The sequence below is a fragment of the Octodon degus genome, unplaced genomic scaffold (assembly GCF_000260255.1).
Source record: "Octodon degus isolate 3935 unplaced genomic scaffold, OctDeg1.0 scaffold00097, whole genome shotgun sequence".
In the NCBI taxonomy this organism is placed as follows: Eukaryota; Metazoa; Chordata; class Mammalia; order Rodentia; family Octodontidae; genus Octodon; species Octodon degus.
The window spans coordinates 7,745,598-7,769,050 of NW_004524673.1; the positions used below are offsets into that span (position 1 = coordinate 7,745,598).

At 40.8% G+C, this 23,453-nt stretch overlaps 1 protein-coding gene across 2 annotated transcripts in view; it reads left to right on the forward strand.

Annotated features, from left to right (window-relative positions):
- Positions 1 to 21,409, forward strand: part of Bcl2 (BCL2, apoptosis regulator) — a 188,570-nt gene extending 167,161 nt beyond the window's left edge. For both annotated transcript variants that reach the window (XM_004638261.2, XM_004638260.2), the window contains one exon: positions 16,174 to 21,409. In XM_004638261.2, coding sequence (XP_004638318.2) covers positions 16,174 to 16,308 — 135 coding nt within the window. In that variant the 3' untranslated portion in view covers positions 16,309 to 21,409. The remainder of the gene's footprint in view (positions 1 to 16,173) is intronic.
- Positions 21,410 to 23,453: the final 2,044 nt, after the last annotated feature.

Genomic DNA, 23,453 nt, shown 5'->3' on the forward strand with positions numbered 1-23,453 from the left:
TTTTTGGGTATGAAAGGCACTGTTGATACATGGTGATGACACTGGGAAAGAGCCCATGGGATAAGTAACCTGACTGTTCACAAAAGCAAGGAAGTTGGAAATACAAAGCATACCAGAGACCACAACAGCTTGGCTACCGTGCTGGAAAAAGGAGACATTCTAATTAGAAGGCCCAGTGGAAAAGCTGAGCACAGGAAGTTTTGAGGCTAGGTGTGGGTTTGGGAGAAAAAGGGCTGTAGAAGTGGGGTACGGCGGAGATGGACTACTCCAAAGGGAACCCGGGGAACAGCCATCTGCAGCAGTTCTGGCCAGTTTCTGACACATCAGCATATCCCAAATCATATCCCAACGGATGCATGAGGAAGGGTGAATAATAAGATCATTAACAGCATAATCTCAGAAGGAAGAACAGTTTTCAAGTGAAGAAATTCTGGGACCCAGGGGAAAAGTGGGCTGCTTACTTGCAAGGATGGGACCTGGACAGTGCTCAGCCTCCCCCACTTCTCACCATGTGCACCCTGTGCATAAACTGCTACTGCATGCATTTTATTTTTCCCTTCCTGCTCATCTTCTGTTCTTTCTTTTTTCTTTTCTTCTTGTTTAAGAATGACAATAGTGCAAGATTTCTAACTGAAAGAGTCCACTCCCCTGTATACATGTGAAAGGTTTACAGAATAAACCAGTACATCTGTTGAATTCCACAGAGTGTAAGATTAGTTTAACCTCCCTTTATGGAGTGTAAGAAATATAAATTATTTTTATTGAGATATAGTACACATATTGTGAAAATCCATTTAAAGGGATAAATTCATCACTCTTTAGCTTGTTCACCAGTTTGAGCAACAAACATCACCATTATCTAATTCCAGAACTTTTTCTTTTTTAAAATCTTTTTTATTGTTTAAAGAATATTGAAACTGTCCTATTGATCAGTTTTGAAACTGTCTCATTGCTATTTCTTTCTCAATAAGATTGATTAAAAATAAAGAAAGAATACAAAATAGTAATAAAAAACAGCATTAGGAATGATACAAAATTTCACTAAACAAAGTGATAGGAATTCAACAGTGGTTGGTGTATTGCATGGTGTTATCTTCAACTCAGTTGTTTAGGTTCCCAGTTATAAATGTGCAAAATTGGATTTAAAAAGTTATAAGAAATTAAAAAGAAAAAATACTAAGAATAAGAAGAAAAAAATTAAGCTTTAACTGTTCTTTTCAAAAGACTGGCAAAAGTCCTGCATGTATGCATAGATGTATCTTTTTCCCTTCTTTTGTCCTTTTCCTTATCACAGTTTTTCCTTCCCACTGAACAAATTCTTTCCCCTGTACAGTATCTATTGTACCTTTCAGATTGTATGTACTCTTTCAGATTCTCACACTAGTGACAATACGATGTTTGCACATGTGGGTCTGATTTATGTCACTTACCAGTGGTCTCTAGTTGCATCCATTTATCTACAGAAGCCTCAAATTTATCTTTTTTATAGCTGAGTGATACTCCATCGTGTAAAAATACTGTATCATTTTTATCCATTCCTCAGTTGATAAGCACTTGGGTTGTTTTCAAGATTTAGCTATGACAAATTGCACTGCTATAAACATGGGTTCACATATATGCTGTGCTATGATTATTTCGGTTCTTTTGGAAAAATGCCTAGAATGGAATAGCTGGCTTGAATGGTAAATCCAATCCTATTCCCATTATGACTGCACCAGCCTGCACTCCCACCAACAGTGGAGAAGAGTTCCTTTTCCCCACAGTCTCTCCAGCATTTGTTATTGGTTGACTTCTTGATGATAGCCATTCTTTCTGGCATAAGATGGTATCTCAGCATTATTTTAATTTGCATCTCTTGAATGACCAATGATGTTGAACTTTTTTCATGTATCCATTTGCTATTTGTATCTCTTCTTTTGTCAGGTGTATATTCATCTCAGATGCTCATTTTTTGATTGAGTCTTTGAATTTTAGAGATCCAATATTTTCTAATTCTTTACATGTTCTATATAGGAGTCCTTTGTCTGAGGGACAACCCAGTATAATTTTTTTCCCTAATTCATGGGTTTCAGTTTTACTCTGTTGGTGATTTCTTTTGATGTGCAGAAACTTTTCAAAAAGATGATATCTAGGGCCAGTCAGCTAGCTCAGTGGACTAAAGTGCCTGCTTAGGCAGATGCAGCTGCTGGGGTTCAATCCCCAGCGTGCTGTGCCAGCCCCATGGGCATACTGAGACAGTGATGGAGACTGGGTGTGATTATGCATGCCTGTAATCCCAGCTCTTGGGACGTTGAAAACAGGAGGATTGCTATAAGTCTTATTACTTAGTGAGACCCTGTAGACCCTGTACCCAATACATTAAAGAAAAAAAATATGAGATCTCTATTGCTGATTCTTTGAAGTATTTCCTATGCAGTTTGATTTTTGTTCATGAACTCTCCACCTACCCATATGTCCTTAAGATTTCTACCAACTTTCTCTTCTGGAAGATTGACTCTTTCAGTTTTAGTATTTAAATCTTTGATCCATTTTGACCATAATGTTGTGCATAGTAATAGGTATGGATTTATTTTAATCTTTTGGTGTATGGAGAGCCAGTTTTTCCAGCATCATTTATTAAAGAGGCTATCTTTCTTCCATTAAACATATTTGTCTCCTTTGTCAAAGATAAGATAGCTGAGTGTACTTGTAGTTGTGTCTGCATCTTCTAACCTACTCTATTGATCCTAAGGTCTGTTTTCTTTACCAGTAACATGCTGATTTTATCACAGTAGCTTTGTAGCATAATTTCAAGTCAGGGATTGTAATGCTTCCTTCCTTTCCTTTGTTTCCCAGGATTACTTTGCTATTCTAGGTCTCTTCTAGTTCCGGATGAATTTTAGGAATGATTTTTCTAGATCTGTGAGATATACTGATGATATTTTAATTGGGATTGCACTGAATATGTATAAAAACTTTGGAAATATGGTCATTTTCACCATGTTTGTCCTTTCTATCCAGTTTCCAGAATTACCTTTCCATTTTCTGAAATCATCTTTGATCTCTTTATAAAGAGTCCCATAATTTTCTCTGTATAAATCTTTTTGAGATTCATTCCAAAGTATTTTATTTTTAGGTGTTATAAATGGCATTGTTTCTGTAATTTCTCTCTCAGTGTGTTCATTGTTTATGTATAGAAATGTTATTGATTCTTGAGTGTTGACTTTGTATCATGCTATGCTACTGAATATGATTATTAAATCTACAAAAGTCTCTTAGTGGAGTTTTTGGGGTCTTCTATGTACCATATCATGTCATCTGCAAATAATGATAATTTCACTTCTTCCTTCCCTATCATGATTCATGTTATTTCTTTCTCTTATCTAATTGGTCTGGCTAATGCTTGCAGAGCTATATCAAATAGGAGTGGTAATAGGGGGCATCCTTGTCTTGTTCCTGATTTTAAAGTGAAGGCTTTCAATTTTTGTCCACTTACTATGATATTGGCTGTTGGTTTATCATAGATGGATTTTATCAAGTTGAGGTAAAGACAATCTATTCTGATTTCCTGTGCAGTTTTTGTCATGAATGAGTGTTGGACTTTGTCAAAAGCTTTCTCTGCATCTGTTTAGATGATCATGTGGTTATTGTCTTTGCTATATTGATGTGGTGTATTACATTTATGGGTTTGTGTATATTGAACCATCCCTGCATTCTTGGGATGGATCCCAGTTGGTTGTGATATATAATGCTTTTGATGATTTACTGCATTCTGTTTCCTAGTATTTTATTGAGGACTTTTTTCATGTATGTTCATTAGGGAGATTGACCTGTAGTTTTCTTTTTTTTGTTGGGTCTTTCTCTCATTTTGGTATCAGGGTAATAATTGCCTCCAGGATTGAGTTTGGGAGTATTGTTTTCCTTTCAATTTCATTGAAGGGTTTGAGTAGAGATGGCATTAGATCTCTAAATTTCTTGTAGAATTCAGCTGTGAATCCATCAGGACCTGGGCCTTTTTTTGTTGATAGGTTTTTTATTACACTTTCAATTTTATTGACTGATATTGGGTTATTCAGAATTTTTATATGTTCTTGATTCAGCTTTGGTAGTTCATATGCATCTAGGAATCTGTCCATTTATTCTGTGTTTTTCATTCTGTGAGAGTAAAGATTTTGGAAATGGATATTGATGATCTTCTGAATTTCTATAGAGTCTGTTGTGATTTCACCCTTTTCATTTCTTATTGCATGAATTTAAATTTTTTCTTTCCTTTTTTGATAAGGTTGGCTAGGTTGGCTTATCAACTGTATTCTTTCAAAGAACCAACTATTTGACTCAATTCTTTGTAGTGTTTTCTTTATCTCCATTGCTGTAATTTCTGCTCACATTTTTATAATTTCTTGCCTTCTTTGGGTTTTGTGCTTGACTTGCTCTCCTTTTTCTTGGAGCTTGAGCATGAGATTGTTTATTTGGGCTTGTTCTGTTTTCCTGATGTGAGAATTTGTTGCTATAAATTTCTCTCTTAAACAGCTTTCATTGCATCCCACAGGTTCCAGTAAGTTTTATCTCATTTTTTATTGTAAATATTGTTTAATTTCTTCTTTAATTTTATCTATGACCCATTGGTTGTTTGGGAGGGCATTATTTAGTTTCCATGTGTTTATAGAGCTTTTGCTGTTTATTTTGTCAAGAATTCTCAGTTTCATTGTGCTATGGTCAGATAATATGCATAGATAATGTTATTTCCTTTGCATTTGCTTACACATGTTCTATGTACTAGTATATGGTCCGTTTTGGAGAGCATCCCATGTACAGCTGAGAAGAATGTGTATTCTAATGTTGTTGGGTGGGAAACTCGGTAAAGGTCTATTAAGTCCATTTCTATACAATTTTGGTTTAGCTCTGTTACTGTTTTGCTGATTTTTTATTATATATATATATATATTTTTATTTTTGGCCAAATTGATCTATCTCTTTGTGTCAGTGGGTTGTTAAAGTCCCCCAGTACAATTATATTATTGCTCATTTGATTTTTCATGTCTGTTGAAATTTGTTTTGTATAATTGGGTGCTCCTACACTGGGTGCATATACATTTATAATTGCTATCTCTTCCTCTTGCAGTTTTCCCCTAACCAGTATGTAGTGACCTTCTTTATCTCTTTTAATCACACATGGTTTGAAGTTGACATTGTCAGCAACTTGAATAGCTACCCCTGCTTTTTTCTGGCTTCCTGTTGCATGGAGTATAATTTTCTATCCTTTGACATTTAGTCTATTAATTTCTTTTTGAGTTAAATGTATTTATTGTATGCAGCATATTGTTGGATTTTGTTTCTGATCCACCCTGCCAGTCTGTTTCTTTTGATTGGTGAATTGAGGCCAGTTACACTGATGGTTATAACTGACATGTGTTGTTGTCATGTTGTTTTCCTACTGTAGGATCCCTACTTTTCCTCTCTGGTTAATGGCTTTCTCTGCTTGGTGATTCTATTCTGTTGTTCTTCAAGTTGTGGTCATCTTTGTCTCTTTCTAAAAATATCTGTCAGTATTCTTTGTAGTGTTGGTTTGGTCATCATAAATTTCTTTAGATGTTTACTGTCATGGAAGTATCTTACCATTCCATTGAATTTGATAGACAGTTTTTCAGGTAACATCAATCTGGGTTGGAAGTAGCTTTCTTTTGGGATCTAAAATATCACACCCGAAGCTCTTCTTCATTTGATGATCTGTGTTGAGAAATCTGCTATAATTATGATGGACTTTCCATTATAGGTGATCTGTTTTTTCTCTCTAACAGCTTTTAATATTCTATTTTTTTGCTCAGTTTCTGGGATCTTACTTATTGTGTGTCTGGGTGAAGATTTATTTTGATTATGGCTAGCTGGAGTTCTATATGCTTCACTTAACTCTATGTCAGATTCTTTTTCCATGCTTGGAAATTTTCTGCTTCTACTTCTCGAAACAGTGTTTTTTATGCCATATGTGCTAACTCCAGCTGTTTTGTTGATAGCTATTAGTCTTATGTTATTTTTCTTTGCATCATCTTGCAGCTGTTGTAATATTATTTCCTGGTTCCTTGTTATTTTTTAAGAGATATTTCTTTTCATGTTTACTAGCTGCAATACTATCTTCAAGGTATGAAATTCTATTTTCCATTTCATTCAAGCAGTTTTGCCAGCTTTCAATGGAATTATTAATGTTCTGAATATCTGTTTGAATCTGTTTTATGCATTCTAGTTCTTACCTGTATTATTCATTCAGTGTTTCCATCACTTTCCTAGTCCCTTCTATTTTTTTTATCTATGTCTTTCTTAGATGTATTGAGCAATTTTTTTATGATTGTTGTCATTTCCTTTTTTACCTGAGAGTTTATTTCTTATCTGATTTCCTCCATAGCCTGATGGAGTTGTTTCATTACCTCAGTTGCTATCATCTCAGAAATTTCAAGTGTGTGACTTGCAAGTTTTTCTATGATCTTGTCTCCTGGACTTGTTTTGGGTGGGCTAGATAGAGGTCGGAGATTGCCTTTGTTGTTCCTTTTGTCATTTTTGAAGCTCCCAGTGTTTTCCCTAACTCTGCAGTGATGGTAGGGATCCAGAGTGTGAGTGAGCAAGGTTCTCAGAAGAATGGGAGGGCAAGGTAGGCTCACCAAAGCTCTTACTGTATAAGGTTCAATGAGGGTAGGCCAAAGTTCTTCATGACCCTCTTGATGTTGGGTTGGCACAGGGTATGGCTCACCAAAGTTCCCACAGGTCCCTGTGGTAGTCTCCCAGGAACCTGGTTTCAGGTCCCCTTGGAAGTCCTCCAGGTGAGGACAGATTACCCAGTCTTAGCCAAGCTCCAGCAAAGTTTAGGGAGGGAGCCAGAAAAGGCCCACTGGATCCCTCCTGACAGTCTTCAGGGTAAGGATGGACAACTGGGACTCAGAAGAACTCCAGTAATGACCAGAACTTTTTTAACCCTCCAAAAAGAAGCCTTATAACCAGTTAGCAATTACTTCCTAGTCTTTTCTCTCTGCAGCTGCTGGCAAACACTAATCTGTGCTGTCTCTGTGGATCTTACTGTTTTTGACATTTTTTTTTGTAAGTGTAAGAATCATTTAATATTTGACTTTTTGTATTAGACTTCTTTTGTTAGGTATAATATTTTCAAGGTTCACCCATGCTGTAGCATGTATGTGTTTCATTTCTTCTTACGGCTGAATAATAATCCCATTGTATGAAGTATTTTGTTTTTCCGATAATAGGTATTTGAGTCATTTATTTTTTTAATATCAATAATGCTGATATGAATACTCACATACAAGTTTTTGTACAAACATACAGTTTCAATTAAATTGAATATATATCTAGATGTCGAATTGATGAATCAGATGATAGCTCTGTTTAACTTTTTTGAGGAAACACCAAACACTATTCCACATTCCCATAACTATCCTTGGTGTCTTTTCATATATTTTTGGCAATTTGTGAAAAATGCCTATTCAAATTCTTTGTCCATTTTTCTATTGGGCTGATTTCTTATTGTTGGATTGTAATACCCAAGTTTTTTTCTTTCCTGCTTGACATGCTTCCATATCCAACACAATATTTGAGCACATTTTGCTACAAATGCATCTCTTTGCCCATGTCCACTGTGTCCTGAGAAGCACTAGACTGAGCATTTCTGTGGAGGAGGGCTGAAGCCTGCAGGCAGCTGAGTAGCTCTCCTTGCAGCATTTACATAACTGTGTCACGGTGGGCATTAGCCTCTGTGTCTCTCCGGCTCTCTCTGCTTCTCTGCAGGTAGCCCTCCTGCTCCTGCCAGTGCAGTAAGCAGCTGACCAGGCCTCTGAGATCCCACCTGGAGAAGGCTGACTCAGGGCCTAGATTTTCGCTCACAAGTAAGCATGGCCACGCATTGCTTGACCTGGCCATGTGTGGCTGCAGTTCTCAAGAGCGGCAGAGGGGCCTTGGCAAATAAGTTTTAAACTGTGCCTTGTTTAAGAAAGGAAGCAGCCATTTGGACTTCTCACTTCTCTGCTTCCCTGGCTCCTGAGGGCCCCTGCCTTATTTGCAACCTCAGCTAAATTTGCATAACAAAATATATCAAAACTTCCCTGGGCCAGCCTTAGTAGACAGGCAAGTTTTGTTTTTGTTTTGTTTAGGTTTTTCATCTCTTGCCATTTGTCCGACACGTTTCTAGTTACATCCAAATGACATTTAGATTAGGTTTCATTGTATGTCCTTGGCCTGTGATTCAGCTAGCCCCTCCTCCAGGGCTCTCAGCTCCTCTAAGATCAACCCCTATCCCCGGAGCAGCTCTTGCCAGGTAGAGAAGAGAGCATGCTTCTTACACACACACCCCCATGTCCCATTGTGATCTCTGGGCCAGGCAGCTGTGCGGCCTTCAGTTTTATGCTCAAAGGTTATTTTTTCCCTTTCCTTTTCCCTCAAACCTGGAGTCAGTATTTTGGGAGTAAAGGCAGGCTGCAAGAGGAGTCACAGTGGCAGAAGCACGCGGGCAGCCGCCAGAGCCACGCTGCCCTGCAGACAGAACCCTCAAGGCTCATTCAGCACAATGTGGCTGCAGAGGAAATCCTGCCTGCCAGTGATAAAGGGGAAGTGGAGTCACTTCCTCACCAGCTGCTTTATTCAGGTAGAAACAGTCCTCCCTTCCTCGCGTGTGCTTGCCTCCCCTTTTGCTCACAGCCAAGTCTGGGGTCAGGAGAACCGCTGCTTCCGTAGCCTCATAGAGAGCTCTGGGCAGTGCGCTGGGATGTGGCCCCATCACCCACTTCTCTATTTCCTCCTCCCGGTATTCTCTCTCACCCAGCAGTTGTGTGCCAGCAGATGGATGCTGTTCAGACTGAGTCTCAAGTCCACTTAGGAGAATCGCCGATGCAGAAACCTCCAGTGCGTTTAAAAGTTTGCGTGGATGTGCAGAAACAGCTCCTGGGCCTCAGTCATCTCCTCTGTCCTGTATAGCAGGCACCAGCACTGCTTTCTGATGCCCTGAATTATTATGCTTTTGCCTCGGAGTAGCATTTTTCAAAGCATACCTTCCCAGCACTGTATCACGGCAAGAATCTCCCTAATAGATGGTCAGATGAGTTTAAAATACGATGCTCAGATTATCCCTGTCATGGAGATTCACAGCGCATTGGAGCAGGGGTGATAGTACTTATGAAATTTGATCCCTGAAGTGACCAATGAGACCCACTGCCGAGGGGCATGTGGCGCCCTTATGAGCTAGCTGAGCATAGGTCCCTGGGAGGAAGACACTGGAAGCTGCAGACAAGTAAACAAAACACTGAGTTTTGTTTAAGTCAGTCATTTGTTTTGGCTTTTGCAAAAAATACATTTTTAAAAAAATCACCCTAAAGGATATATTTGGAAAACCTGCTATATAGGAAAAGAAAACAGTTTATTTCAGTCCCACAAATATTTGTTGTGTGCATATTAGAAACTTCAGGGATCCAGGGATAAGTAAGATGTATCCTGAACCTCTGGGTGCTGTGGTTTAGTGGGCAGACAAATGAAGAAACAGATGATCTTTAGGTAACATTGTGACCAGGGACAGCCACAGATTATTTAGCCCAAACTAAGAGTTAAAAGTTTCTTGGGGAAAAAAAATGATTGCACCGATGTGCTGAATTAACCAAAGTTAATTTAAAAGTGAAAGAAGCTGAGCTGCAGGAGAGCTAGGTTGGATTAGAGCACTGGGACCTTGGACTTGAGAGAATTTGGACCTAAACAGGGAAGTAACAGATTTTATTCTGAACAAAGAGGAGATTTAAGCACAGAACCCAAGGCTGGGGACAGAATAGTCTGATTGGAAATCATAAGTAGTAATCCAGGAAAAAGAAGGTTATAGAGACAGAAATATTTAGGTGGTAAAAACAATGGTGCATTTACTGTCCCCTCCTAGTCCCTTGCCTGTACGCTTCAGCACTCACTGACTTACCTCCATCTATGAGAAAGGTGGCATCTCCAGCTCTCCTCTGAGGACTTCCTCTGGCCCCCAAGAGCCCACTTCACCTGTTCACATGATGGGCTAGAAGTGCCGTGTATTGACACCTTCATAAGAGCAATCTTGAAGCAGCACGTGGCCAAAATTGATGTCTTAACACTCCAGTTCCTTAGCCCATTTATAGGATAACAGGAGTTATACATTATGCATTGACCCTAGATTTCTCCAGCAGAAATCTAGTTGCCAGTAGCAGTAACTTGCTGGATAGAAGGATTTCTACATTAGATATGGTTTAATGGAAAATGGTTGCTTTTCCTCTTCTCTCTCACTTCCCCTCTTCCCGGATAGAGTGCCCTGGCATCAGCTCTGAAGTAAACTGCTTATACTTAGTCTTTGTCTTTTGAGGAACCCAAACTGAGACAGTGGGGTTTACTAATGAATGGATGTGGGATAGGAAAATGAAAACATGGAAGATGCACCCAGGGTGTGGGTTTACTGGGTACTGTGAACACAGTGTAGGCAGTAGGAGGGGTGCCAGCCTCAGTGGAGGGCAGGCTGATTGTCACTCCTGCAGAGCTTCTCAGAAAGCTATTAGAATTGGAATCTGGAAGTTGGAGTAGAAGGCGGGGGCAGGGCTGGAGATGAAGATTTCAGAGACTTTAGTATTTGAGATGAGGAAAGAGAAGACTGGCAAAGAGAGGGATGATCCAGATGGAAGCCAAGGGCATCAGCATTTCCAGAAGACATCTAGGGATTTCTCCAGAAGACAAGAAAATTCTCAAAGAGATCAGAAAATTGGAAAATGCCATGATCAGAATACTTTGTCAAGTGCAAGCAGAAAGGGCAAGCTGGCCACAGGGAGGATGTTGGTGGTCCCTGCTGAGTGGTCTCAGAGGCATAGGAGGGGAAGGAGCTAGACCAAGTAGGTTAAAATGTCAGTTGGAAGGGGGCCAATGAGAGGAGTTGGTAAATTATCTGGAAGGAGAAAGAGAAGATAATGACCAGGGAGATCACATGTCGGTGAAGGCATTCTGAGAAAATAGAAACACTTGTGTGCCAGGGACAAAAGGACAGAAGAAGGATAACAAAATTTAGAGCAGGGTCAGTCAGTAAGGGAAAGTTCCAGAAGCAAGGGGAGAAAGTGGAGTCAGGATGAAGGATGGAGAAGAGTAGAGAATGGTGGTGGAGATGGAGGTTAGTGGCACAGGAGCTGTGCTAATTCAAGCCCAATGCCCCATGTTGCTCAGAGAAGAGAAGAGCAACATTGGTTGCTAAATGGCAAGGAGCCCGAGTGGGAAAAGTGGTGGCCCTTTGGCATGGTCACGGAAAAAGTTCAGGGAAAAATCCAAAAGGGGTAAAGAATGGCTGCATTTTTGGACGTTTGTGGGTTTAGAACACCTCTCCCCACCTGCAAGGACTCATCTTCAGCAAAGCCAGAAGATGGGATGGAGTCAAGTTGGGCAGAACTTGACTGTAATAATAATAGTATCCTAAAATATACAATAGTAGTATAATAGTAATATGTGTATTAGTATATACCACATCATCTATTCCTATGTATATATGTTATTAAAATATATTTTAAAAGTAAAAACATTCCATTGTGTGGATATGAAAATATTTTAGAGCTTTTGATTTGTTTCTAGATTTTTTGTTATAATCTGTGCATTTTTTAAAAATACAACCATCTAGAAGAGGAATTACTAATAACAGGATAGTTTTAAACCCTTAGATTAACTTTAGGAATTCAAAGTGTCTCTGCATTTGCCCTTATGAGAGTCCGTCACTGTGTAAGTGTATCCTTTTCAGTTCTCAGTGTTACACCTTCTCCATTTTTGCAAATTTATTTAATTGGTTTATCTTTAATCTCATCTTATTTAGAATCAAGTTTAAATAGTATTTCTTAAAGGGTTCTGAGGGCGCAAAGGGTAATTTTGGAGGTGTGCTGCCTCCAGGGAGGTACATGTGTAGGAATTACATGCAGAGACAGAAAAAGAGACAGAGAGAAAAACAGAGAGAGAGAGAGAGAGAGAGAGAGAGAGACAGAGACGGAGATAGTCAGCGAGAGAGACAGAGAGACAGAGACAGAAAGAGAGAGACAGAGAAAGATAGTGGCCAGTGATAGAGTGAATCAGGAAGGAGGACACCCCACCCGGATTGAGGAGTCTGCTCAGTCTGTGATTCCTGCAACAAAGATCTTGGCCGGGAAGTTAGTCTCCTTGGGTCACTGTGAGTGGAAGTTGAACTGAGACCACCTGCGGCCTCAGGATTTGAAGTCTGTGGGAAGGCACTGTTGACAGAGCACCCAGAACCAGGCCTCTGCATGCCCCTGTCTGCTATGAGGACCAGCAGAGGACAGAGGAACCCTCAGATGGGTGCTGGTGCACATCCCTGAGGCCCAGGTTGCCTTGCCAGCCCTGACATGAGGATGGGTGTGGCACCTCCCAAATACACAGACTGGGATTTGTCGCAATCACATGAGGACAGCCCAGGTTCCCCACCCCCTTTGTTGCTTTTAATACATAACATGAATAAGTATTTATTTAAAAATGGCTTTCAAACTTAAACAAATAATGAAAGGCTGTTCAAACAGACTTTGGAAATTGCCCTAATCAGGATATTTGAAAAAGCAAAAAGATTCTCTCCAAAAGTGGCTTTTCATACAGTCATCCCTGAAACCACAGAATCTCCACTGCACTTTACAATCATAGAACAGCAAAGTCAGGGTGTAAGATCAACCTCCAGGGGATAAATACTGTACCGCCACCCCTGCCCTACCACCTGGCTCATAATTTATAAAATATAGAGGGGCACTTAACCATCATTCCTCACAATGGGGAGAGAAGGAACCAAATCATGGAGTGGGTATGCATTAACTCACAGTTTCTACAGAAGTCACCAGCTGTGTTCAGAACTGAGCGCTGCCTTCTGAGAGAGAGCTAGGAACTTACTCCTCAAGGAGCAGGCTGGGCACAGCCCAGAGCAGGAAGCAACAAGGGGACAAGTGCAGAGCTGGTTAGTGCTTAACTAGCGCCCACTCTGATGGCTCCCGGTAACCTATGCCAATCTCCACAACCACTAGTTTTGTGGTTATAGGTGAAAATAATAAGGCTTGGGATTAGATAATTTGCTGAAGGCCATAAATAAAAGGTTCCACCTGCACTGTCCTCCCTGTGCCCTTCCCAGACGCCTGGGTCTGTGACACTGATTTCCCTCATCTCCCTCTCCATGCATGTGGCTCATGAGATCCATTAGAAACACTGCTGTTGGTGTGAAGGCATGAGGCCGGAGAGGGAATTATCTAGCTCCAGAGAGGCCCTGAGGGGATATGGGAAGACATTTATTCAGCACTCCCTGAACTGTGGACCAAACGAGGTGGGAGAAAACACCACTGAGAGTCTTAACCTTCCTTACCACAATGGCGGTGTGTCCAGGAGGCCCAGGTCGCTAGGGTTGAGTCTGTTTCAGATTTTGCCACAGAAAACTCGGTGGGTGACTAAAGTATCCAGGGACCAGCTCAGACCCTCACAATGTCTTGCTGAGTTACAGACAGCACAGTGCCATCAAAAATCGGAAGTCTCTTGGCTGGGCTGCGGGGGTCTCCCCAACCATGGAAAGCCCAGAGGAGCAGACTGCTCAGCGGTTGCAGCGGGGTGCATGAGCCCAGGTGCTCTTTGCTAGCTAGACACAGTTTCTCCTGCTCCCTCTTCCTGCCCATCGTAGTGAGAAAAGGCTGTTACTTGGCAGAAGATCATGATGATACCTCAGCTTTTTGCTCAGAGCACCAAGCATATATTTCACTTACATTAATTCTCTGGCTTTTCTAGAGCCCTCAAATTTAGACTTTTTGAACAATAGGTATTTTAAAAAAGAAGAAATCCTGTGCGCCCTCTTCTGGCAACAACTTATCTAGTTTCTCTGGAGATACAGGACACAGCCCCATGAGCTCTTCTGGGTAGCTTAGTAATCAACCTAGTGCCAATTTCACCAATACTGTTGACACACAGGCCGTTTGTTCTGCTGTTGGCCACGACCAGGGTATCTCTTAAATGAGGGTTTCTTCACCTGCACACTCCTGACTTGTGGGCTGCATAATTCCTTGGGGCTGAACACCTCGGTGCCACACTTGGTACCCTTAGCAGCCCCCCCAAATCATGAGGACCAAAAAATTCCAGACATTGCCAGACGATCACTAGCAGTACAAACTTCTGCTCAAAACTCTTGGGTGCACTGTAAAAGATCCCATCAGTCACACGGAAGCCTGTGAGAACATGAAGCAGCCCAGCATAGCCCCTCAGGACTGTGGGAATGTTTGTTCAATGGCCAACTAAGTTCTAGATACTTCTTTGAAGAATAATTAAACAAGTAGCAATTTATGTACAAAGATTCATCATAATATTTTTAATGACTAAAGTTTAAAACTCCCTAAATAAATTTATTAAGGTATGGCATATATATATATATATATATATATATATATATATATGTTATTGTAGTATACAACATATAGTATTAACATAGAATGCTATATACATTTATGAAAATAACTATGAATCTCTATTTCTTTAAGTGTAAATTTTCCTAACAATGACTGAAGCTCTCACTTCAAAAGCTACTCCAGGATTCCCAGTAGTGGCTATCTTCAGAAGGAATAATTTAAAACAGATTAATGAGCATCTGGTGTTAAACCAAATTCAAACCAATGACTGAACTTGGAAAACATTGATCATTAATTTTCTTAGTACCTGTAATGCTCCTGATGAGGCCCAGCCCTGAGAAGACAAAACTGATACCTGGTGCCTCCACTGTAAAGTACACCAATAAACAAGAACACTGTGAGCATTGTCACACCCTCCTCCCTTCAGCCACACCCAAGGTCAGGGTATGTGACTGCCCCCATAATAAAACTCTGTTGAACTGTATCTTATTTTTCCTCTTTAGACCAGAAAAGGCCACGCCAAGTGAAAAGAATTCATTTATTGGTTTATATGTCCAAATATTGATTTAGAGAATTGTCCATATACTATTCATAGGGTCTATATGTAGAACACAGTCTTCCCAGTTTCTAGGAAATAAACATCCAGTGATTTGTTCCATCTGAGATAGTCCAGAGAGCAAGCTTTGCTGAGATACACCACAGACCCTACTTCTAGTGCAGTGGTAAGAGTGGGAGACAGAGCCCTGGCCTTTCCTTGGTACCCGTGCATCTAGTGACACACCACTGACCACATACTTTGAGGATTTCACAAGTTAAGTTAAAGGTATAGTTGTGGTTGTCCAGTCTAGCTACCTACAAGAGAAACCCCTGTCAGCTTCCTTTCCTGGGGAGGTGTTCTTAACCTCAGAGGCTCAGCACCCCACTGTCCAAATTTCCTTCTGTGTCCACTGACTCAGCATCCTACCAGACCCAGCAAGGACATCATCAGGGAAAGGCATGACTCTCAGAGGCTTATGTTGCCAGTATAAACACTATTATGATATAGTTCTCTATATAAATTTTTTCTACCTGTTCAGTTGGATTTTTGTTTAAAAAATACATTCCTAGAGGTGACCTCAGCTGGCCATTTATCAAACCTCATTCTGTAGGCATGAAGGGCTGTGCTGAGCCATCCTTAACACTCTGACAGGCTGCCCTGTGACCCATGGTGCTCTTGCAGAAGACAGGCAAGGTATTTCACTTTCAGGAAAGGAATAAGTGAAAGGACTCAGTAAGCTTAGTAGGAACAATGAATACAATAATGCATGGTAGGCATCTGGTACAGTGAGTGGCTGGCCTACAGCAAACACCCAATAAAGTGGTATGCTTGTCATTGTCATGGCTGCGTTTCATTTTTATGAATGCCCACACCAGCTAAGATGGTCAAACTGCAGTATTTTGGTACTCCTTTTGCCGTATTACTTTCTCTTCAGCACTTAACCTCACTGATCCTATGTGATATTTATTTTGCATGCTCTTAGTCTGCTTGACTAGATACAAGCTTCATGAGGTAGGAACATAGTTTGTCTCACACACTGCTGTGTCTGGGGGGCTAGAGATGTAAACAGGTTCCCAGTAAGTACTTCCTGAATGAGTGAAGATAGTGGCTCCTGAACCACCGCCTATAAAGAGCATTTTTGCTTCCCCTCTGGCCCTTGTGGGGGCACCTGGGCTACTCAGCCAGATGCTTCTCTGTGGAGTGGGTTCAGTGCTGACCTGTCTCTCTAAATGTCTTTCTTTTTCTCCTTCCTCTCCCCCACTGCAGGATGCTTTTGTGGAGCTGTATGGCCCCAGCGTACGGCCTCTGTTTGACTTCTCCTGGCTCTCTCTGAAGACTCTGCTCAGCCTGGCCCTGGTGGGAGCCTGCATCACGCTGGGCGCCTACCTGGGACACAAGTGAAGTTCACAGGCCTGCCCAAACAAATATGCAAGAGGTTCACTAAAGCAGTAGAAACATTATGCATTGTTAGTGACGTACCATGAAACAGACACACACACCTACACCACTCAGCTTTCAGGCAAAATGTCGAATCAGCTATTTACTGCCAAAGGGAAATATCATTTATTTTTTACATTATTAAGAAAAAAAGATTTATTTATTTAAGACAGCCTCATCAGAACTCTCATCTTTGGAAGCCCCACCACTGATTGCCAAGCCCCACTTCATGTGGCTTCACCTGCTGGTCTGTGCCTGAGAACAGGAATCTGATTTCCACGCTGGCTGGCCTGACTCACCATCTGAAGAGCAAACAAGCAAACAGGAATCTGAGTGATGGGAAAGTGGTGTTCCAGCTGCGAGGCTGGGGAGAAGGGGTTCCTTTAACTGGCATTCATTGGCCCTCGGGGCTGTGATATAAGAGGGAGGTTGCTTAGGGGGAAGCCCAGTCTTCCCTAGCCTGGAGAGTGGATATTTTGCATCTGGCTCCCATGGTACATTCCCAGTTAGAGGACAAAAACTGGAAACTTAAGATGGACATCGTATCCACTGAGACTTCCCCACTGAAGGACAGCAATGGGAAAAATGCCCTTAAACCATAAGAAAGTATTTTTTTAAGCTACCAATTGTGCCGAGAAGCATTTTAGCAGTTTATACTTATCATCCAGTACCTTAAGCCCTGATTGTGTATATTCATATATTTTGGATACGCACCCACATATGCCTACCCTCCAATACTGACTCTGAGTAGCAAACAGAATTCCCTGGATTCAAGGAAGTGGACATTTCGGTGACTTCTACAGCATCAGGAAGACTGGAGTCACCTGGAGCATCAGGCGGCCATAAGTGCCTGCTTTAAGGAGACAGATGTCTGCAGAGCCCACCCTGTGCCCTCGCTCTGAGGCCTGGACCTGCACTGAGCCTGTGAACGTGCTTAGCCACCTCAGAGAGTTTTAAACAGGGCACTGGGGTCTCCGAATGTTGGGAAGCTGACAGAGCTCAGAATTCCACTGTTAAGAGAGCAATAGTGGGACTTGGCCTGGGCCTGTTACCTCAGGTGCCCAGCTAGGCCTGTTTTCACACAGAGCGTGGAACCTGGAGCCTGGAACCTGGGAGCCACAGCTCTTTTAGGACATGTATCACTGCGGAGGGGAGGAGGCAGGCACTGTGCCTTTCCAGGCAGAGGGACGTGGTGCAGGCTGGGAAGCTGCCATCCAGAGTGCGAGGAAAGGAGGAGGCCATGGCTTTGTGGCCGTCACACATGTGTATTGGCAGCCCTCATCCTGCCTGTAGTTTAAAGCAAGGCTTTAAATGACTTTGGGAGGGTCATAAGCCCCAAGGAAGCATTGAATGAGGTGTCATGGATTAACTGACCTATGTCTGTGGAATTACATGTAAAACATTATCCTGTCATTGTAGTTTGGTTTTATTTGAAAACCTGGTAGAAGAAAGAAAAAGTTCCAAGTGTGGAATGTGGAGATAATCTGTACATCCTGGGGCATTAAAAAAAGAATCCATGGTAGAAAAGTAGTAAAAGAAGTAATATCTCTGGCTAATAAACTAGAAAATATTTTTTCAAGTTTAGAATCAGCCTGGAGGCATTTGTGGAATAATTTTGTGGCATTATTGCTTATATACCATTTATCTGTATTAACTTTAGAATGTACTATGTTCAATGTTTAATGCTATGGTTAATATTTTGAAAGCTGCTTTTGAAAAATACATGCATCTCAGCATTTTTAAAAAATGTATTTAGTTATATAGCATCTACACATTTGTTAGAAGAAGTAATAATTTTCCATTTGAGATTTTTGTCTCTTAATTCTTCAAAAGCATTTCCGAAAAGGTAAGGTAAGCCTGAATCTCAGCCACCTGAGAAACCCAGGATTTCGCTAGCCATTGAGAAGCTGTTTTAGCCTAGTGCATTTCTTGTCAACAGGACTGTTTATTGAGACAGATAGGCCTATTCCATTGACCTTGTTTCTTGAAGGTTTACTTGTCTCTGGGCAAATCAGCATTTAACTCAAGTAATCTAAAATTACATGCACGTTTGGTTAAACCCGTGAAGTTCACTCAGTTGAAAATTCAGATGGGAAGTGAGCAAAAGATTGAAACTGACTGTGATGGTTTGACCTTTAAGGAGTTGCTCCATGTGACCTTTTTCGACCTTGACCATCTGGAGCCCTGCTCCTCCTTCCCTGGGCCCTTCTCTGTGGCTGTCCTTCAGGCCCTTCCTGAAATGTAGTAGCACTTACACTTCACCAAGAACACGGGAAACCTGTGGTGTAGAGCCAGACCTCCCTGGTGGGCCTCAGGGAACAGGATGATCAGACTTTTGAATGATTCTAATTTTAAAGCAAAATATTATTTTATGAAAGGTTTACATTCTCAAAGTGATGAATATGGAATATCAAATCCTGTGCTGCTATCCTGCCAAGATCATCTTAATGGAGTCAGTTTGCAGTACACTCCCAAGTGACAAGATCCTCCAAGCTGCTTTAGAAGTAACAATGAAGAACATGGATGTTTTTAATATAAAGCCTGTTTGTCTTTTGTTGTTATTGTTATTGTTCAAACCTGGATTTGCAGAGTATTTGAGAAATGTATATATATTAAAAAAAAAAAACAAGGTCATGGGCCCTAACTTCTGGCTGGTGTCCTTTGGCTTTGGAGTTTTGTTATCTGGTTTTAATGGTGATTGTGGCGGCCACCTGACCCCAGGATTGTACAGTATTGTGGCGGCACTCACTCTCACAGTAGTTGATACTGCATTTCTCTTGTTAAAAACATGTTAGAAGCTATGAATATATATAGAGAGAAGTCTCAAGTAGTCATTTTTTCTCCTCTTTTTTATTGTCTCAATTATTTTGTAGTCAGGCAACAGAAAACTATCATAACCTGTTTCATGTGGAGAGGGCTTCACATCTGACTCTTAACTCCTCTGAAAACTAAGGAAGTACGCTCTACATTGGCCAGGGACAGAGTGAAACAGAACACATGCACTTCCCAAATTGGGGGTCAGAGCCCACAAGAAGAGCCCCTTAGACCCTCCACATGCTCCCGAGGTCTTGCTCACAGACACTCTGAAAGAGAGCGTGAAACATTTCTGACAGTTTGTGCCAACAGTTTACCCCAGAAGACTTTGTAAGAGCTGAAAATCTTTGTAAGTTTGAAATTTAGATTACAGTCTCATTTTAAAATTAAGGACACACCTTTATGTAGTTGTAACATAAAACCTCCACATCCTCTGCCCCGGTCACTTGTCTCTGCGTGTTCAGGTACACGCTTCCTTTCCTTGGCACTTTCATTTCACTAGTAAATGCTTGCTGCGTACTGTCTGAAGACCCACTGGGAGAAATTAGGAAGTGCTTTCAGATCAAGAGGTGTTATAGTTACCAGGATTAAATGCAAATAATTCAGGCAATCCCAACACATCTCTAACTTTCACATCAAAGATCTATTAAATAAACAGAATTGTAGTCCATAATTCAGCTTATGCTAAAATAATTTATAAATGGAAACTTCAGTTCCAATTGTACTTTGAAGGCGGTGCCTGTTTTTATTCTTTCTTATCACTTGTAGTTAGCAATATACACTTACTGTATTAGGGAAAAACAGGAAGGGCTTGAAATATAAGCCAGTTTAAGGAAATTAAAGTCAGTTGAAATTCTATTCTGATCTTATTCTGGTGTCTACTGCTAACCCAGACAAATGTGGTCACACACTTTTTAAGGAATACAATTCCACATTGTCAAGCTTACGAAGGTTCCAATCAGATCTGTATTGTTGTTCAATTAGGATCTTTTGGGAATTTTTTAAAAATTATCATTATTATGAAACAAAAGACATTTGTTTCAAGGGTAGAAGGGAGGAAGAATCTTTAAATGAGTAAAACATTTTCAAGATGGAACAAGGGAGTGGAAATTTTCTGAATAGCCAGAACGACAGTGTATGAAAGCCTCTTATTAGGGTCAGGGCGATGCCTCCATGCAAGCCCTGAGGCAGTAAAGGAGAAATACTTCTAAATTCTGTGGTGCACTTGGATTCCGGCGGCATTGGCACAGTCCAAAACCTAACTCAGTGTCCAAATTCAGTGGTGTAAATTTCAAGTTGGAGTCGTCTAGTGGGCATTTAAACAAAAGAATTTGTAGTTTTAACAAACAAGATATTTAATAACATTCTGGTAGGGACATCTGTTTCTAAATGTTTATTATACACAATGTAGAAAAATTTAAATTAAATAAATAAAACAATGTGAAACTGAATTGGGTAAATGCTAAGTCCCTGAGCCTTACCCAGTGAATCCTCCTATTCCATGCCTTTGACAACCATGAAATAATGCATCCTACTGGGTACAAAGGAAACTAGAGGGAGTATGAATGATACTACACCAATTCATCATGACTAACCAGAAAAAATAACTAAAAGCCAACATTCTGTGGATGACAAGGTTGCTCTGTTTACAAAGTTCAGCACCGAAAAGAAAAAGAATGGAAAGGTAGCTTATTGGAAGTCCTGGAACTGTGTATGACTGTAGCATAGAACTCAGTATTGTCACATACCTCACCATTTAGAAAATCTGCAGTGGGCCCTCTGCTTATTTCATTAAGTTTTTCCTTACAAGGTAGTATTTGAAGGATTGATGGCTCATTGAATTTCTTTTGGGAAAGCTTTCTTTTGCTGGGTTATGTTTATTATAATATATTCTTAAGTTTTCAACCAAGTTTTGCTTTTGAGTTGCTGGAGTTATTTTTGTTTTTAAATGAACTAAATGACATTAGGTGTTTTGTTATTAAAACCTTTTATTATCAAGATTTTCATACTATCAAGATTTTATCTCCCCTGGGCTGCTTTTAAAAGGGATACTTTTTAGGGGTGGCTGGTATCTACAAAACTGTACATACAAAAAATATATATATGATAAATGTACTTTACATAGTTAAGGTAAAGTAAGTCTCTAATTGGCTACCATTAAATATAATGGCACTTTGTTTGTGTGTTGGAAATTGTCACATTACCATTTGTCTGTCCAGCTAATTTTGTGAAGAAAAATAAAGTACAGTGTGAGATATTGGTTGTGCCCTGGAACTTTATAATGTGTTAACATCATTTTGCCTCCATTTATCACCATTACACAAGATGTTGGAAAGCCTTCTTAATAAGCCAATAGAACCATCATGCGGCCCACTGTAGCAAAGCCTTTGAGATCAGACAAAAGGATTACTTAGCAATGAAACCATCTCAGAAAGGGCCCCTTTGTTTCTTGGTCATGAGTCATCTCTGGCTGGGTCCAGGGCGGGACTAGTCTTGAGTTCTACAGCCTGAGAGAGACATTGCTGCTGCTGGGGACATCTTTCCATGTGCACCAGAGATCCCAGCCTCTGCATTCCATATGATAAAAGGCCACATAAGAAGAAGGAAAACAATTTGAAAGTTCCATTTAGAAGGCAACATACTTGGGAACATGTGCACCTTAAGTGGCAAAGGATCCACTGGTTCCCATCTCTGCTTGGCTCCTGATGTTTGAAGCCTTAGACATTCACATCCATTCCCACTGATGCAATTAAAAAGACTCTGAGCTGGTCATGGTGGCTCCTGCCTGTAATCCCAGCCACTAGGAAGCTGAGACAGGAGAATGACAAATTCAAGGCCAGCCTGGGCAACTGAGTATAACCTTTTCTCAAAAAGGACATGGGTGTATATCAATGGTAGGCCATGGTAAGCACTTCTGTATTCAATCTTCGGTACTGGTTAAGTGTTTTTGAAGTGCGTGAGAGTATTTTGAGAGGGACTGATGACACTGAATGTTTTAATAAATTTGTTTAAACATTCACTATAAAAAAAGGAAAGAAAAAGACTCTGACAGTACCATCCACCTGTTCAGCATATGCAGTATACCACCCCACATGCCACTACCACCTGTTCTTCCTTCGTGGTAGGTAATGACTTTTCCTAATTTATAGAATAAAAATGAGACTTTAGAAGTTAACCAATGTACTCAAATTCTCATTCACCACTAGTCACAGGACCAAGATTCAAGCCCAGGTATGGCTGGTCAAGGCCTGTGTTCCATCCCTCATGGTCTCCAAATTGCTCCACGTGGAGCATTGTAGGTGCAAACTTTCCAAGGGGTACCCAGATGTGTGTTGTTCATGGGAATTAATTCCGCACACATGGGTAATCTTCATAAACACCTCCATGACAACACCGTTCAGATCAGACCAGTTTCACCACTTCCCCTTTCTCAGTCACCGGCCATACTTCTCAGAAGACGTAGCTCAACCTCTGCCAGTCTCTGGAAGGTGCTTCACCCAAGCACTGCTGCTGCTTCTGCTGCGGGGCACTCACTGTGGACGCTGGCCCTCGCTGCTGCCTCCCGAGTGTGCCAGGAGATGCTCCTCTGCCCATCCCCTCCATGTCCGTGAAGTCAAGTTGAGCACTTGCTTGTGAGGAGCCGCGACATCTGGCACGTGTTTACACCATGGAAGTAGCAAGCCTCACAGGGCAGCTTTCCTCTTTTCTTTTAATTCCAAAGAACCTATTTACCTTTGTGCCCCTAGGAATGGCCTGCGTGTTACAACCCTTGAATTACCAAAAGACGTGGTCTAAAATCATAGATGATTAAAATCTAATGACATGGAAGCAAGTCTTCTAGCCAATCTTGTTTCTTTTTTTTTTTCCCCCCCTTCAACAAAGTTGAAAGGTTACCCAGTTTAGTCACCCGATGGACTTTTGAAAATGTGGTTTTAGACTATAACTCAGAAATTTCCACTCCGATGTCCTGGTTATATGAACATGATGCTAAGATCACGCAACCACAAAAAATGAAAAAGAAGACACCTGATGGTGTACCCTGGCTCTTCCTTCCAATGTATAAACTTGTGTTTATGGACACGTGTTGTTGGGGAAGGAGGTGTGGGATAAACCAGCCCCAGTCACCTCATTAAGTTTATTTCTAACAATGCTTAAAATGTGCATTTGATAGTTACCAAATTTTCATTTATTTTTATTGACTAAAAAATTTAATTACTGCTCAACTCAGAAATAAAAAAGTCAAAGCTCACTGTCAAAAATTCATACTTTCACTGTATAAAATTATAATTGATCAA